This window comes from Mytilinidion resinicola (assembly GCF_010093595.1).
Source record: "Mytilinidion resinicola strain CBS 304.34 unplaced genomic scaffold BDZ99scaffold_43, whole genome shotgun sequence".
Lineage (NCBI taxonomy): Eukaryota > Fungi > Ascomycota > Dothideomycetes > Mytilinidiales > Mytilinidiaceae > Mytilinidion > Mytilinidion resinicola.
In genome coordinates, this window is record NW_022985479.1 from 1985 (window position 1) to 14742 (window position 12758).

Consider the following 12758-nt stretch of genomic DNA (forward strand, 5'->3'; position numbering starts at 1 on the left):
GCGCATTTAGTAGATAACCTAGCCGAGCAATAGTTAGGATAGAGTTTTATTAAGAACCCGCAAAATTAAGAGTTAGGATTTAGGGGCGTGTATAGAAAGAGGTGGTTAAGTAATTAGGTTAGCTAGGAGCAGAAGATTAGGAAGAGGTTTATTAATATTAGAGCTAGCAACCCAGCAGCCGCTATAGCAGTAAAAGGTAAGCAAGGGTTAGTATAGAAGAGGAAGAAGATTAAAAAGTATACACGAGCAATACAAGTATTCCGGCAGTATTTAGCAGCGTTAGTGTATATAATAGGTGGGTTGCCAGCGCGTGGAATAGAGTTAATAATAGTGCAGTATCGAAACAGCCTAAATAGTAATAGTAGAGGGATTTTTATTAAAAACGGGTTAGTAGTATATATAACAGCATACTATAAAGGTATAGGAGTTAGTGGAAAGGCTAAAGTTATCTACTAATATTTGCCACGCGCAGTAGGTAAATTAGTAGTATATTATTTATAGTTAGTATTACTATTTTAGCAGAGGTTAGAGAGTGTATAGGGCGGTTAACTAGCAAAGATTAGTCTATTTATATAGGAGCCCGAGCCCGAAAAGGGTTGGATAATACTATAGAGGAAGCGGAGGCGGGTTTAAATTAATAATATAGCAAGCGCAGAAAATAAAAAGGATAAAGAAGAGGAGAATAAAAAGAAGAATAAAGAGTAAGGAGAAGAAGAATGCAAAGCAATAGAAGAAACCGAAAACATTGCCAAGGATAAAGGGGGAAAAAACACAATTCTGTTACCTATCCCACAGCGGTAAATAGAACCAGCCCTCGTTCTATTTATTTATTAAGGATAGAAAATACCAGACCAAGGCGTAGATTTAGGCACGGGGCTTATTCTATTTATTTTTCAGAGGCAGGTTCTATTTATGTCCCGCAGCCGGAATTGCACCAAATTTTAGTATATTATTCAGCGTATTTAGTTGCACCCCCTAGCCGATTTGCATTAGGTTAACCCGTGTGGTTGGTTAGGGTTAGGTGGAAGTTGTGGTGTTCGCAGAACCGCCGCAACCGCAACTAAGCGCGCAGTAGAACACTACCAGCCGTGGCTATATACACCACACGAATATTAGCAGCAGCACCGAACTAATGCCTATAGGAGGCAGGCGTGGTTAATATCTAATAATAGCGTATTAGGTGCAGGCAAGGAAGGTATAGCAGTAAATAAGGTAGCTACGGGCCCAATTTTTAGTTGGGGACGAGAACTTTAAGCCCGGATATATATATTAGCGCAGATCCTATGCAGTTATATATAGATCCCGCGCAGGCATAGTTATATTATAAGTTAGGCTATAGTTATAATAGTTTAGCGGGTGGTTAAGGTAATTAGCAACTGCAGCAACTATGGCAGCGAGGCGAAAAGGGGGTGGAAATTGCACCCAGCAACCTATAAGTAGCACTTATCGCCGCCTATTAAATATTAAGCAAGAGTTAATTCCAGAGGCAGACTAAGTGTTTAAAATAGCTAAATCCAGTACTAAAAGCAGGTATTTTAAGCATTTAGCCGAATTCCAATTAGCTATTTGCAAGGAGTGCAGGTATAGCGTATAGCTAGACCAGATTAAAGGCTATTTATAAAAGATCCACAAGGTACCGCGCAAAGAGGCCGATTTAATTAGAGAAGGTGTGCGCAAATAGCCCGGAGTTATCTAGTATCCGAGTAAGTTTAAAATGCCGGACAGTATTATAGCGCCAGTTAGCCAGTTGCCGTTGTATTCGGATGGATTATTATATTAACTAGAACCAGGCTATTACTGTTATATATCGCGGAGCATTAGGGTAATAAGGAAGTATTAGTAAAAGATCTATAGGTGGTTAGCAGGAAGGAAGCTAGGATAGCTAAGTTAATTAGGAGAAAAGAGGGTGCAGGCACGCATTAAAAAGGTATTTAAACACGTCTATTGCTAGCGGTTTTTTGTATAAGGCCACGGATTACAGTATTTTAAAGTGCGATAACCCAGGCAAGGCCAGGAAGCCAGGCCAGAACCTGTTCCCGTTGACGGCAAGATTATATAGGCGCAGTTAGGGAAGAAGATAGCAGAGGTATAGGCAAATATAGAGAAGCGAGTCCAAATAACTATCTAGGCCGGCGAGAAAGACAAAGTAAACCTGTGGTTAGAGCGGACGCAGTAGTTACCGTATTTAGTAGGCATAGAGAGGCCGGATTTATTAGCATATATTAAGGAGCTAAACGCAGACCTAAAGTAGGAAAAGGAACCTGTTAAAGCCGCAATTTAGGAGGCTATAAACAGGTTAGCGCGGTTTAGCCAGGCGTTAGTTATTAATCGAGTCGGCGTATTTATATAGTTAGAGGCAATTCGAATAGAAAAGCACTAGATGCGGTACTAGCCGTTACAGCCGTATATAGATAAGAAGTCGATTAGCAAATACACCCGGCTGTGGAAGCAGATATTAATGTTTTTTACCCGTACGCAGCGCGAGCACAAGTAGGAGAGCCCTAAGTACCGGTTTACGCGGCGGCAGTAAGAGGCATAAAAGGCGTTAATTAAGCAGGCCAAGCAAGAGGTAGAAGGAGAAGATAAAACAGAAGAGGAGGAAGAGGATAAGATAGAAGAGGAGGAGGATAAAATAGAAATTAATAAAATAGATAGCGATAAGGAGCAGGAAACAGGAGATAGCAGGCCTAAGAACGCCAGCAGTAAGCTAGAAGGGTTAACAGGCATCTAGAAGGCATGTTTGCAGTTTTATATTAAGTTACTAAACTAATCCATTACCTATAAGGAGTATAATAGCCCGTTAGTATGTGTATTAGCGGTGTTAGGTGTTAAGGAGAACGGCTGGAAGGGCCCCGAGTTGTATCCGCCCATTTTATTAGCCGTTATTAAGGTCACCCGTTTTATAGTAGTTTAGCAAGCGTTAGAGTTGTTAGAGCCGTTTTAAAATAGCGAGTTCAACAGCAATAGTGCGTACGAGAGCGACAACAGCAGCACGCTATCCCGGCAGCGGCGGAAAAGATGTTTACAGTTTGTTTAAGAGATAATAGATAAGTTTATAGTTTAAGGAAGCCACGGGCTAATATAGTAGATGTTAGATTTGCGGATATACGGGTTAAAGATCTATTATAACAGCATATTAAGAGGCTATATTAAATAGATAGGCTATAATAAGTTGTTGTATAAGGGGTTGCATTTTAATATAGCCTAGTTCCGCAGTATAGTACACGGGTTAGTTATAGAGAGCCGATAGTTGTTGTTGGAAGAGCTGTTGTTTTTTAATAGCGGGATTTCAGCATATACACATGCTGAAATCCCGCTACCTAGTAAACGGAACAAGACAACTAATTAAGTGCCCGTAATTTTATAGAGTGAATTGCGGGACAATCTAATAGATAAGCGACCGGGATGGAATTTTTTAAAGGACTATTAAACGCGGTTGCCCGTTAATAGAGAGATGTGGTTATTTAATTATATCGGACGCGATCCTGTAACCTAAGGAAGGTTTTTAAAGGCAGAATACCGCTCGGGTATTAATTAACGAGGAGTTAAGCAGTATATATCACGCGTAATTAAATTCCGAGAGAAGTTAATTATATTAATATATATATTAGGGGGGCAGCCAGCATAAGAACCTAAGGTTTTAAGCGTTTAGCACAGTAATATAGTAAAGGGCGGGCATTGCAATATATTTATCGAGGACAGTATAGTAGTATTTATAACGCAATACTATAAGGGTTACGCAGTTAGTAGTGATATTAAGATTATCTATTAATATATACCGCGCAAGGTGGAGGAGTTATTAGTATAGTATTTATAGTTAGTGTTGCCGTTTTAGCAGCAATTAGAGGCAATAGTATAGGAGAAAGAGGTAATATTATTGTATTTATAGCCGGCCGACCTAAGCGGGCGTAAGTAGACGTCGGAATAGTTATAACAGGCGTTAAAGCGCAAAAGCAGGGTTAGGTTAGGGCAGGAGCTAACTATCTAGTTATACCGTGAAATTGCTATTAGTATTAGCAGAAGGTTTATACGCGGTTTAACGGCGTTTAGGGCAGAGGACAACAATAATAACAAGGAGTAGAATAAGGAGAATATAGCAGCAGTAATTGCAGACGAGCAGGCCGGGTATATATTGCATGTTGCCGGGTTAGTGTATGCGCGAGCAATTATAGAGCAGGCAGGAGCGGTGGCCGATAAAAGGCAGCAGTTCCGGGTATTAAGCATAGATTAGCATTGGTTTTTAGGATATTAGTCGGCTGTTAATAACAAGTTTATATTAAAGAAGCGGAAGCGGGCTCTATTTAAAAGCAAAGCAGATAAAGGTTAAAAAGATTAATAGGCGCAGTTAAGGAAGATAGATATAGCGGCATAGTTAAAGCGGATAATAGGTATAGAGGCGGTGTTCCGAGGCGTGCAGAAGAACGCAATTGCGATAATCACGGCAGGCAAGAGCCTAGTAGTAGCAGTAATACCAACTAGTATAGGAAAGAGCTTGTTGTTTATATTGCTAGCGTGGGCAGAGCAGGGTGGAATAATAGTAGTTATAGTGCTGTTAATTGCATTATAAGGGGATATAAAGCGGCAATATAAGAAGCTAGGTATTTTATATAAGGAATAGGAAGGACGGCACCCTTTAGATGCGGCAGCCGTTGTATTAGTAACGCCGGAATCCGCCGTTAGTAAGGGATTTATAACATTTTTAAATCGATTAAAAGCAACGCAGCAGCTAGATCGGATTATTATTAACGAGTATTATATTGTTTTAAACTGTTAATATATATTCCGGAAGTAGATGCAGCAGTTAGGTAAGCTGGTGGCGGCCGAGATGTAGATAGTATTATTAACCGCAATATTGCCGCCGATAGAGAAAGGGGAATTATATTAAAAAATGCATTTCTAGAAGGAGTAGGTGAAGATGTTTAGGGCGAGGACGGCATAAGTAAATATAGCGTATTATATAGTTTAAGTAGATAGAGAAGGAAAATAGGAGATAGAGGAAGCGGTTTTAGGGATAATTTAAAGGAAAATTTAGAGGATTTAAACCGGGAAGGTAGTAGTATATAGTAGCATAGTTAGAAAAGTAAAAAGGATAGCGCAGGCGTTGGATTGCAGCGCGTATTACTATAACGCAGTAGGTAAAGTAAGTATATTAAGCGAGTTTATAGACGGCAAGCAACGGGTAATTATAGTAATAAGCGCGTTGGGTATAGGGGTAGATATACCGGATATTCGGTGCATTATATATATAGATCGGCCGCGAATGTTGTTGGATTATATATAGGAGAGTAGCAGGGCAGGGCGGGATAAATTGCGGAGCAAGGCGATTATAGTTAAAGAAGGGGGTAAAAGGAAAGGTAAAGGAGATAGGTAGATAGAAGAAAAGCGGCGGTTAGTAGGGTTATATATAGAAGGGGAAGGTAAGGTAGAGAAATATAGAAGGATTGTATTAGACGGGTATTTAGACGGGCAAGGGGATAGAAATAGGTGTAAGGAAGGCGAAAAGTTATATAATATTTGCGGCGGAGTAGAAGAAGAGGTGGAAGAGGTGGAAAAAGAAATAGAAGAGGCCGAGGAAGAGGTTAAAGAAGAGGTGGGCGGGCAAGCGGTGCAGGAGGAGAATAACAAGGTTATATAAAAGGAGATATAGCGCGAGTTCTAGTAATAGGAGCAGGAGAAACAGGGCCCGCAGCAGGATTTAATTTAGGGTAGACAACAAGAGTTTACAGAGGTGGAATAGTTGCAGTAGTAGTTGCAGCAGTAGGCAGGGCGATGCAGAGTATATAAAGCAGCGGGTTTAGGGCGGAGCAATTATAATTTGCGGCAGTGTTAGAGGTAAGAGAGTTAATAGGCAAAGGAGATAGTAAAGATGTTAGAGGGGAGGATTAAGTTTAAGGTATTTTCGGGTTGTTTTTAGTATAGGGTGCTATAAGAGATTTGCAATTAATAGAAGAGTAATAGATAGGGTAGGTATTAGAAGGTTTAAGGCAGGTGTTGCTAGTATACAGGTGTAGTAATGGCCGGGTTTATTAGGTTAATATTTAGGTATAAAACGGAGGTTTAGGAGCGTTAGAGGCGCCGGATAGGGGAGATAGGAGTGGATATAGATTCGGACGAGGAGTTAGTTAGTTATTTAGGAGGGAAACGGCAGTTAGAAGTAGTGGAAAGTAATAATTTAGTAGGAGAGTTTTGTTGGATTACCAGGTTAATAGTAGAGTAGGTAGAATAGTAGAGAAATATATATTTTTAAGGAAAAAAATAATATATAATAAATATAATATAAAAATTAAATAGGATAGGATTAGTTTAAAAGGTGTATTATATTATTTAGAGGTTATAAAAAGATAAATTAGGTAAAAATAATTCTATTAACCTATAGGTAAAACATATCGTGGCATATGCTATATTATAATTTAAAACTGAACCGTGCGCTGCAACAATATAATTTAGAAACGAAAATCAAATCATACCGTGGCAAACCCCAACCGAATTTGCTGGTTCCAACGCTGTAGGCAAGTTATCGACCATTGCGCATTAAATGCACCATTCGGATTAACGATGCGACCGTTGGATTATGTTGTCGTCGTCGCGTTGGGGTAGTTAGGGTTGTAATAATATTCGTGGCCGTGCGCAGCGATCGCAGTTAAGGCGCGAACGTAGGAGGGTAGTTAAGTACCCAAAGTTCGTAATAGATGTAGTCGTTGTAAGCTATTTGCAAGCCCTAGGTACCCGGAAATTAGGACCCACTATGCCACCAGTTGCACCTAGGCATGCAAGGTTGTAGATGGATCCCCCAGATGCATAGTTAAGTAACGGGTGTAATAATCTAGGTGGCTAAGAGCAGGAGGCGTTAGGAAGGGTCTAAGTAGCGGTGAGAGTAGTTAAAAGCACGTCCGGCCGCTATTAACACGGCGATTAACACGTTTATTAATTATCTATTATCCAATATTCCATTATCCTATTATTATATTAAACCGTGAATCCGTTACAGTAATTATCGTAGCAATTGTATTAAACGCTATGGAATAATTCACCCGAATTTTCGAGTATATCCCGCAGTACCGCATTGTAGTTTGCCGAGTTTGTAGCTACGGCATCACCAAAACGCAGTTATAAATGCATTTAACCAAGCACTACTAGGAATTAACATTAGCAACATAAAAATCTATATAAAAGGCCGTAGCAGATATAGAAGATTGGGCCCAGAACAACAGGCAGGTTGTTTTCCCAGCACCTACCGCTAAACCCGTGCCGTATTTACCTATTTAGCATAACGGATTAAAATGTTTAGGAACCTATAAAAACGACCAGCCGTGTAGAGCTATAGTGCGCGGTTTGCAGAATATGCAGACCTATTATAAGAAGGAGCATGGGTGGGAGAATCCGCGAAAGTAAGGATGTTATTACTAAAGGCAGCAGAGCATTATGCAGCGGGCGAAGATGTGGGAAGTTGGCGTGTATTGCCAGAAATTTAGCAGTAAGGCGTTGTTGGCCCGATTGTTCCAGGTAAACGCGCACAACCCAGCTGCTAAGAGAGAAGAATAGAAGGATCCTATCCAGGAGGTATTAGAGGCCGCATTTACACAGGCAATAATTAACATCGAGAGAGCCGATAAGGAAGCGAGCAGTTAGATCCAGGCCGACGACAACCGATTCGAGGTTAATATATAGTTGAACCGCGCCGGATAGGCAAAGCATTTAAAGAGATTAAATAGCGAGTGGTTAGAGTTGTTAATGCGCAAGCCCGAGAAGAGAGAGGGAGCGTTGGCCAATTTGTGTTTTGCAGTTAAGATGGTAATTTGGAAGGCGCAGCAAGCATCTAAAGCCAGCGTGGTTGGATTAGCAGCTATAAATTATATTAATTAACGTGAAACCGGCAACAAAATAAACGAGAAGCCGTTTAGCGCACGCCAAACGGGCAAGACAATAGTTAAATACAGCGCGTGTTAGTTAGCTATTATCCGTTATATTTAGAGAACCCGCAGAATGGAGCCGATTTGCAGTAAGGAGATAGAAGAGTTGGAGAGTAAGGGCAATATCCAGAACTAGAGGCCAGTATTTAGGTTAACAGGCAAACAGGGGTTAGCGTTGGCAAAGATCGAGATAATAGTAGGGCAGGATGAAGAGGAGGATAGCAATAATAGTGATATTAGCGACGACAGCAGTGATAGCAACGACAGTTATGTAATTAACGAGGAGGAGCAAGAGAGGTTAGAGGAGGCCGTTTTAGCATTTATATTAGCGTTGTTGGACCACCCGTTTACGGACAACAAGTACACCAGCGCATTAATTAGCGGCATAGCCGTTTTAGGCATTAGCTAGCGATGCGGTTGGGAAAGCGCGTTAATATACACGCCTAAGATTGCAGCTATTGTTAATATATCCCGCATGTTGGTTTTATATCAGGCTATAAAAATATATAAAGAGCGCGCGGCGGATATATAACAGAAGGAGCATTTCAGCTAGAAAAACGCCGAGGAAATGGCGCCGGCGCATTTTGAATTTGTGCAAGAGATGGCAGACCGGTTTATAACGTTGGTTTGATATAGCGGAATACTGCACCCCGTGGATTAGTTGCAGCGGTTAAAGGCGTATAGGATAAAGATCCGGTACACTACTAATGCCGAGGGCGTAATTAAGTGGATAGATAATATATTATTATATGGTAATATTTAATTTAGCATGCCCTAGTTGCGTTTAATAGTCTACAGGTTAGTGGAGACAGCCCGGGTTGAGTTGCACCGGGATTTATTATTGTTGGAAGAGGTTAATTAAGTTGTACGGGGGCCGTTAAGTGGACAGGAAGCTGTTGCATTGCCAGCTATTAATTGGGCGCATTTAGTAGATAACCCAGCCGAGCGATAGTTGGGATGGAGTTTTATTAAGGACCCGCGAAATCAAGAGTTGGGATTTAGGGGCGTGCATGGAAAGAGGTGGTTAAGTAATTGGGTTAGCCAGGAGCAGAAGATTAGGGAGAGGTTTATTAATATTAGAGCCAGCAACCCAGCAGCCGCTATAGTAGCAAAAGGTAAGCAAGGGTTAGCATGGAAGGGGAAGGAGATTAAGAAGTATACATGAGCGATGCGAGTATTCCGGCAGTATTTGGCAGCGTTGGTGCACATAACGGGTGGGTTGCCAGCGCGTGGAATAGAGTTAATAACGGTGCAGCATTAAAATAGCCTAAATAGCGACAGTAGGGGGATTTTTATTGAGGACAGGTTAGTGGTATATATAACGGCATACTATAAAGGTATAGGAGTTAGTGGAAAGGCCAAGGTTATCCACCGATATTTGCCACGCGCGGTGGGCGAATTGGTGGTGTATTATTTGTAGTTGGTGTTGCTATTTTGGCAGAGGTTAGAAAGTATATAGGGCGGTTAACCAGCAGAGATCAGTCTATTTATATGGGAGCCCGAGCCCGAAAAGGGTTGGATAATGCTATAGAGGAAGCGGAGGCGGGTTTAAATTAATAATGCAGTAAGCGCAGAAGATAAAGAGGATGAAGAAGAGGAGGATAAAGAGAAGGATAAAGAGCAAGGAGAAGAAGAATGCAAAGCAATAGAAGAAACCGAAAACATTGCCGAGGATAAAGGGGGAAAGAACACAGTCCTGTTACCTGAGAAATAGAATTCCAACCGTTTAAAGATGGCATTGCAAGGAGTGTTGTTGCGATAGATAGGGGTTAAGTTGAATATTATAGCATGGAGACACGGCACTAAGGCTATATACCGTCGATATATTAATTCTAAGGCGGTTGTAAAGGCGGTGGTGCAGGGCGATAAGGACGATTTAGATAACAAAGATAAAGCATTTAACATCCAGACCGGCTATAGATCCAGGATTAGAGGGGGAATATACGGTCGGTTGATTACAGAGTCGATATTTAGCACCGAGGTAAGGAGGGCACAGTTGCGGAGGGTTAGCACAGAGTGGCATCGGTTTTTGCAGTTCCCGTGCGCGATGCAGACTAAGCTAAAGAAAGGAACCCGCGCGGCAGCTAACAGAAAGGAGGCTATTAAGGAGGAATATCGACGGTGGAAGATAATAAGATTGGTGGATATAGAGCAGCAGTTAAAAGCGTTGGTAGGCGAAAAGGCCGAATTTTAGGGCGTGTAGAGACTAGCATTAAAGGCTATTATATACTATAAGAGCCCGGTAGTTGCTATTATAGGCACAGGTGGAGGCAAGAGCATGTTGTTTATGTTGCCAGCATCGTGTTCAACAGGCGTGACGGTAGTAGTTGTGCTATTGGTGTTGTTGCGGGAGGATATAAAAAGCCGTTGCAATAAAGCCGGCATTAGTTGCGTTGAATGGAACAGTTAAAGTCCGCAAGAATAGGCGCAGGTTGTGTTGGTTACGCCGGAGTCGGCGGTTAGGGAGGCATTTAGCAATTTTATTAACCGACAGCGGTTAATAGGATGGTTGGACCGGATTGTAATTAACAAATACTACGTAATTTTGGATTTAGTAGGCGGGTGGAGGAGCAGGATATTGGCGTTAAGGAATTTGGTTATAATAGAAACGTAGTTAGTGTATTTAACGGCAACAATCTAGCCCTAAGAAGAGGAGGAATTTATTCGATTAATAGGGTTACCAGCCAGGGAAGAATACCAGTGGTTTCGGGGGCCAACAACGCGGAAAAATATTATATACCGCATTTAACAATACAATATGCAACAGGAAGAGGACGCAGTTGTTAAGTTAGTAGAGAGTTTAAAGCAGAAGCACGCGGGGGGGCAGGTAATTATATATTGCAACACGGTAAAGAAGACAATTCGATTGGCAGAAGTTTTAGAGTGCGTTTGTTTCCACCGAAATATAGGAAGCAGTAAGGAGAAGAGCGAGTTGGTAAAGCAGTTAACCGAAGGGTAATAGCAGGTGTTCACGGCCACGAACGCATTGGGGTTGGGTATTAATGCGCCAATAATTCGAGCGGTAGTGCATGTTGGAACAATTCGAAAAATGCGGCATTACGCGCAGGAGAGCGGAAGGGCAGGGCGTGATAGGCGGAAGAGTAAAGCAATAATTATGCACGGATTCCGAATAGATAAAAGGGGCGTTGTTTATAAGCAGGATTTTAGGAAGGACGTTAAGGAGGAAATACAGGGATTTATTATAGGTAGGGGTTGTATAAAAAAGATAATTAACAGTGCAATAGATAGGAACTAAGAGCGAGTAGAATACAAAGAGGGGGAACAGAGATATTAGCAATATTAAGCGCGTTTAGGGGTAGCGGTTAATAAAGAGGAGGCAGTTATAGAAGCCGAAGCAATAACTAATATAGTAGTCGCTAATAGGGATACAGATAAGATTGTTTCGATTAATTGGGATATACGCGCCAGCATAATAGTTGCAATTAAGGACGCTGATAAGCCCGACGACGATGCATAGGGCGTTACTACAGCAGACAGCGTGTTAGGGGTACCACCAGCAACGCCCCGGATGGAAAAGAAGGCAGTTGCAGAGAGAGTGGAATTTGAGCAGCAGTTGTCGGTTTAAAAGGTATAAGCAATTGGAGAGGCAAGTTTACAGTCGACAGAAGCGTTAGAGATGGATAGATTGGTTAAATTAATAGAGCAGTGGAAGGTGGGTTGCCAGTAATATTGGGCATAGGAGGAAAGGAGTAAGGGGCACGATATTTGGCATTGCGATAAGCCGGAAGCAGAGAATATTCGGGTAGTAATTAAGATGTTTCGAGAAAAGATAAACCCGATAAAGGAGGCGCAAGGGAAGGGGGCGAAGATGTTGTAGGCACCGTTTTTAGGGTGTTAGGAGTGCGGATTGCTACAGGGGGTTTGCGTAAGTTATAAAGAGGATATAATGCGGGGAGGGTGGCAGAAGTAAAGGGGAAAGAAGTGTTAGTATAAGGGAGTATTGGCAGCAGCGGTGTATGCAGTGTAGGTGCGGTATCCTAAGGAGTTTAGAGATTTCGTTAAGGAGGAGATGTAAAAGAGGGGGTGGAAAGAAGGCAGCAACAGGGATTAGGGGAGCGTGTTATAATAGTTTAGCGGGAAGGTTTAATAGGGTGGATTAAAGTTAAATTAAATATATTAGGGATTTATTAGATTTATAGAACAGGTTAGGAGATAGGAAGTTTAGGGTTATTAGAGTTTTAAAGGGGGGGTAGGTGGGTGCCCGTATAGGGTTAAGGGAAGGCGGCGGCAGCAAATATTTAAAGTAGGATAAGAAAGCAAGTGTTAAGTATAGAGTAAGAGTTTAAAAGAGTTTGTTTTTAAAAGGGGGGGGTAGGTGGGTGCCTGTATAGGATTAGGGAAAGGCGGCGGCAGCGGATGTTTAGAGTAGAGTATAGAAGTAAGAGGGAAACGTAGAGTTAGAGTTTAAAAGGGGTGTTTTTTAAAAAGAGGGGGTAGGTGGGTGCCCGTGTGGGGTTAAGGAAAGGCGGCAGCAGCAAATATTTAAAGTAGGATAAGAAAGCAGGTGTTAAGTATAAAGTAAGAGTTTAAAAGGGGTTGTTTTTAAAGAGGGGGTAGGTAGGTGCCCGTGTGGGGTTAAAGGAAGGCGGCGGCAGCAAATGTTTAAAGTAGGACAAGAAAGCAAGTGTTAAGTATAGAGTAAAAGTTTAAAAGAGTTTATTTTTAAAAAAGGGAGGTAGGTAGGTGCCCGTGTAGGATTAGGGAAAGGCGGCGGCAGTGGATGTTTAGAGTAGAGTATAGAAGTAAGAAGGAAACGTAGGGTTAGGGTTAGGGTTAGGGTTAGGGTTAGGGTTAGGGTTAGGGTTAGGGTTAGGGTTAGGGTTAGGG

At 41.7% G+C, this 12758-nt stretch overlaps 4 protein-coding genes across 4 annotated transcripts; 3 read left to right on the top strand and 1 right to left on the bottom strand.

Moving 5' to 3' along the window:
• Positions 1-228: 228 nt before the first annotated feature.
• On the top strand, positions 229-390 carry BDZ99DRAFT_362081 (uncharacterized protein; the record flags this gene model as incomplete). Its single annotated transcript, XM_033714687.1, has 1 exon — positions 229-390. A coding segment is annotated over one exon (162 nt), but the record flags the coding sequence as incomplete, so codon positions are not given.
• A 4032-nt stretch (positions 391-4422) lies between these two features.
• BDZ99DRAFT_357500 (uncharacterized protein) lies at positions 4423-4575 on the bottom strand (the record flags this gene model as incomplete). The annotated part of the gene is made up of 1 exon (XM_033714636.1): positions 4423-4575. A coding segment is annotated over one exon (153 nt), but the record flags the coding sequence as incomplete, so codon positions are not given.
• Positions 4576-8865: 4290 nt separating this feature from the next.
• On the top strand, positions 8866-9171 carry BDZ99DRAFT_403732 (uncharacterized protein; the record flags this gene model as incomplete). Its single annotated transcript, XM_033716359.1, has 2 exons — positions 8866-9025; positions 9077-9171. Coding segments are annotated over 2 exons (255 nt in total), but the record flags the coding sequence as incomplete, so codon positions are not given.
• Positions 9172-10671: 1500 nt separating this feature from the next.
• BDZ99DRAFT_358162 (P-loop containing nucleoside triphosphate hydrolase protein) lies at positions 10672-11028 on the top strand (the record flags this gene model as incomplete). The annotated part of the gene is made up of 2 exons (XM_033714645.1): positions 10672-10845; positions 10873-11028. Coding segments are annotated over 2 exons (330 nt in total), but the record flags the coding sequence as incomplete, so codon positions are not given.
• Between the last annotated feature and the right edge of the window lie 1730 nt (positions 11029-12758).